At 44.8% G+C, this 3984-nt stretch overlaps 1 protein-coding gene across 1 annotated transcript in view; it reads right to left on the reverse strand.

Moving 5' to 3' along the window:
- Positions 1–1132: 1132 nt before the first annotated feature.
- The window catches only part of LOC310792544 (cytochrome P450 2F2-like), a gene marked incomplete at its 5' end in the record, with an annotated part of 5035 nt that continues 2183 nt past the window's right edge, over positions 1133–3984 (reverse strand). The window contains 7 exons of the mRNA XM_083654235.1: positions 1133–1697; positions 2255–2396; positions 2631–2732; positions 2826–2911; positions 2992–3130; positions 3278–3448; positions 3700–3860. Of these exons, the coding sequence (XP_083510361.1) occupies positions 1516–1697; positions 2255–2396; positions 2631–2732; positions 2826–2911; positions 2992–3130; positions 3278–3448; positions 3700–3860 (983 nt within the window). The 3' untranslated portion in view covers positions 1133–1515. The remainder of the gene's footprint in view (positions 1698–2254; positions 2397–2630; positions 2733–2825; positions 2912–2991; positions 3131–3277; positions 3449–3699; positions 3861–3984) is intronic.

Here is a 3984-nt window from a genome sequence, read left to right on the forward strand (position 1 = left end):
ACATCATAGAAGAAAGGTGAGTGAGCAACGTTGGTCATTTATTAACCAAATGCTAAAGTTCTCTGATCCATGGAGTTAAACATTAGACTGAACATAATCTCTCCACCATACAAGTCATTCCCTTTCACACACTGCCTGCCCTCCATTATATAGCAGAGCCTATTTGGCCCTGCTCATCAAGTGTTTTATGATTGCCTTGAACCAAATGTGACTTTAAACTATATAATACAGTATAATATAATAGTATAATAATAAGTATAATAGTCAAGTCAAGTCAAGTCAAGTCAAGTTTATTTGTATAGCACATTTCATACACAAAGGCAATTCAAAGTGCTTCACATCAAATGGTTGACACAAGAAAATAAAAGAATAAAAGAAGAGAAAAAAATAGGCATTTAAAAACATCACAACAGAACTTTAAGAAAGAGCATAAAAAGAGCATTAAGCGACAGGCGCAGCAGTTACAAAAACAGCTAAAAACTGACAGAGTCATTGGGTTTGCATAATAGAATAAATCAATTACCCCGACATCATGATAAGAAACATGATTACACACACATGATTGGAAAAATGTCCATAACCTTAATAATAGTTGGACTCGAGCCTTTAGAGGCCACACATATCTCCTAAAACAGCTGTCAGCAGTTAAAAGCGACGGTAAACATAAAAGTATTTAGTCTATTTTTAAAAGTGAGTAAAGTTGGGGCAGATCTGAGGTCTTCAGGCAGTTTGTTCCAGCTAGCAGAAGCATAGTGGGTGAATGCGGCCTTCCCATGATTTGATTTGATCCTAGGCACAGTTGGTAAGCCGGACCCTGCTGACCTGAGAGGTCTAGACAGTTCGTAGCGTGGGAGCAATTCAGCGATGTATTTTGGGCCTAGGCCGTTAAGTGATTTGTAGACTCGTAACAGTATTTTAAAATCTATTTTATGACACACTGGCAACCAGTGTAAGGACCTAAGAACTGGAGTAATATGATCAGCTTTCTTAGTCTTTGTTAGAACTCTAGCAGCAGCATTCTGAATGAGCTGGACTTGCCTAAGTTATTTTTTGGAGAGACCAGAGAAAAGGCTATTGCAGTAGTCTAACCTACTATAAATGAAGGCGTGAATTAGTTTTTCTAGATCCTGCCTGGACATGTAGCCCCTAATTCTTGCTATATTTAGATAGATTATAATAATAATATTGTAGTATAATTCATACTATATATTGTGTGTTATTTTCCTATATCATCCAGTTAATAACGGGATTGTTTTTGATAATTCCCAATCCAACCTAAACAGGCTCCTATCAGGTTTTGAGTCCCTTTTTTGGAGTCCTTGTCCTCTCCTCCTCAGCCCTCCCGGCTCTCTCGGAGTCTGACGACCATGCGGTAGGGTTTAGGGGCGGAGTCTGACGACCATGTGGTAGGGTTTAGGGGCGGGGTCTGATGACCATGCAGTAGGGTTTAGGGGCGGGGTCTGACGACCATGCGGTAGGGTTTAGGGGCGGGGTCTGACGACCATGCGGTAGGGTTTAGGGGCGGGGTCTGACGACCATGCGGTAGGGTTTAGGGGCCGCAGTGACCCCGAAGACCGGAGTGTAGTCTGGCTGTCCAGCATCTTCTGGCCAGCTGAACTGGAACCTCCTTAGCAGAGTCACTAAGATGAGGAAGAGCTCCATGCGAGCCAGGCCCTCTCCAAGACACATCCGAGGACCTGGGAGACACAAGTAAACAACAACAAGATCAATGACAACAACAGGTCCTATGCAAGTGAACAATACAGTGCCAAAGTCATGTCTGTTTTGTTTGGCATGTCCAAAGGGATTTCATCCACCATTAATTTTTCCATAGACGTTTCGTAAAATTCTTCTAGAACTAGTTTTACTTGGTCAAACCAAGCAATTCAGCTATATCCAGAATCAGGAGAGACCATAGAACGGGGGGGGGGGGGGGGGGGGCGATCTACGTTTTGGTTAGTTTTATTCTGAGTGAAATGTTCTATGGTCAAATTTTTTAATGGTTGATTTTGTAAATCCATTTTTCAATTTGAACTATTTATTGATGGATCAATAGTACATTTGTTAATTCCTTTTGCAATTACTCTTTTTAATTGTACAATTAGATCATAATTAATGAAATGCTTTATTACAATTTCTGTGACTCCAGAGGGCCTCCATATTATGGGGTTAGTAAACTGAAACTCATAGGAACAAGGTCACAGGTTTCTCAGCGACAGCCTTGATGGCTTGCAGTAATTCTACAAGTCCTCACCAACAGAGAAAGGCATAAACGCCTCCAGTTTCAGCAGCTCCCCCTGATCATTGAGGAAGTTTTCAGGGTTGAATTCATGAGGGAATTTCCACTGGTCCTCCTCATACAGCACTGACGACAGGTTAGGGATGACCAAGGTTCCCTGAGGGGACAAGGTGGAAGCAAGGTTTGAAGTCAGAACGTAAGTAAAAGTGACCTAGGTAGAAAGCCTTCATATCTGCACATCCTGCATATCCATGAAGAAAAACTGACTGTACTTTAAACAAAAGCAATCTAATCTTACCTTGGGTATCTGGTATCCCATGAGCTCAGTGTCCTGGTGGTCTTACCTTGGGTATCTGGTATCCCATGAGTTTAGTGTCCTTGGTGGTCTTACCTTGGGTATCTGGTATCCCATGAGCTCAGTGTCCTTGGTGGTGGAGTGGAAGACACTGAGAGGCAGAGTGCTGGAGAAACGCTGTGCTTCCTGGATCACTGCCTGCACGGAAAGATGACATTCTATCAATCTATTCGATAGCGACTAAACTGAAGCAGAGAACCCATATTTGTGTATGATCTTGTACCACAGCACCTGCATATACAGCATCTTGTGTCTGTCTTCAAAACTGGCCTGATCCTTTCCCTCCAGCACCTGGTCTATCTCCTCCTGACAACGCTCTGTGCCAGAACAGAACACAAATCAGTTTAGTTTGTTCACAGTACGTTTGAAACCGGCGCAACCAGACTCCGGGACTCACCCTGGACGTCGGGGTGGGTCATGAGGTAGAGGACAGTGAAGCGGATGGTGTTGGAGGTGGTGTCTGTCCCGGCAAACAGCAGGTCCAGCAACATCACCACCATCTGGTCTTCATCAAACACACTGCCCTCCTCTGCTTTCTGAGGAACAGATGGGGAACGAGGGGAGAAGCAAGCAGCACAAGGTGAGGAGAGAGGGGCTGGGAAGGGAAGGTGAGGAGATGGGATATGAGACTTCCTGATGGAACACACACACACACACACACACACACAGCCCCTTACCCTCTTGTCCATCTGGTCGAGGTAGCTGTCGATGACGTCCCGCGGCTGGTTTGGGGAGTGCGAGGCTCTGTGCTGCTCTATGATGTCCATGACATGATGTTTGATGGTGCAGTAGGCCTTCAGAGGGTTCTGGAAGGGCAGCGGCAGGCTCCTCAGCAGGGGCATGGTGTCATAGATCTACAGCAATTAACGCAAGAAGGTATGGCTGTAAGTCAGACTTGTTTTGTTTGGGGGGGTTTGAAGAGGTTTGTGGGCCCTATAAGGGCATCAAACCTTCTCACCACCTAAATGACCATGTAGGCCTAGAACTTTCAGGTCAAGGGAAAAAGTGGGGAAACACCCAAATCGAATTCTCAAGGCGGTCGCAGGACAGCAGCAACCCTAACCTCACATCTTCGTTAGCCTCTGAATGATAAGGGAACACCTACCATCCCCCAGGGTCCATTGGCGATTTTGGAACTGTCTGCCATCATCTTGATCATGGCCTGGAAGAACTCGTCCTCGTACTCGTAGCGTGCCCCGAACATGATGGAGCAGATGATGTCACACGAAGCATTGTGGAACAACATCTGGGGGTCTATCGGCTTACCTGGGTCGAGTAACAAGAAGATGAGGTGGTTTACGATGAGTCTATTTACATGCACGTTAATGTCCCATAGAAATTTAGGCTGGTCAAATATTCCATGTTTGAGTTCATATTGTGATCCCAACCA

Source organism: Poromitra crassiceps (genome assembly GCF_964638095.1).
Source record: "Poromitra crassiceps genome assembly, chromosome: 18".
Taxonomy (NCBI): Eukaryota; Metazoa; Chordata; class Actinopteri; order Beryciformes; family Melamphaidae; genus Poromitra; species Poromitra crassiceps.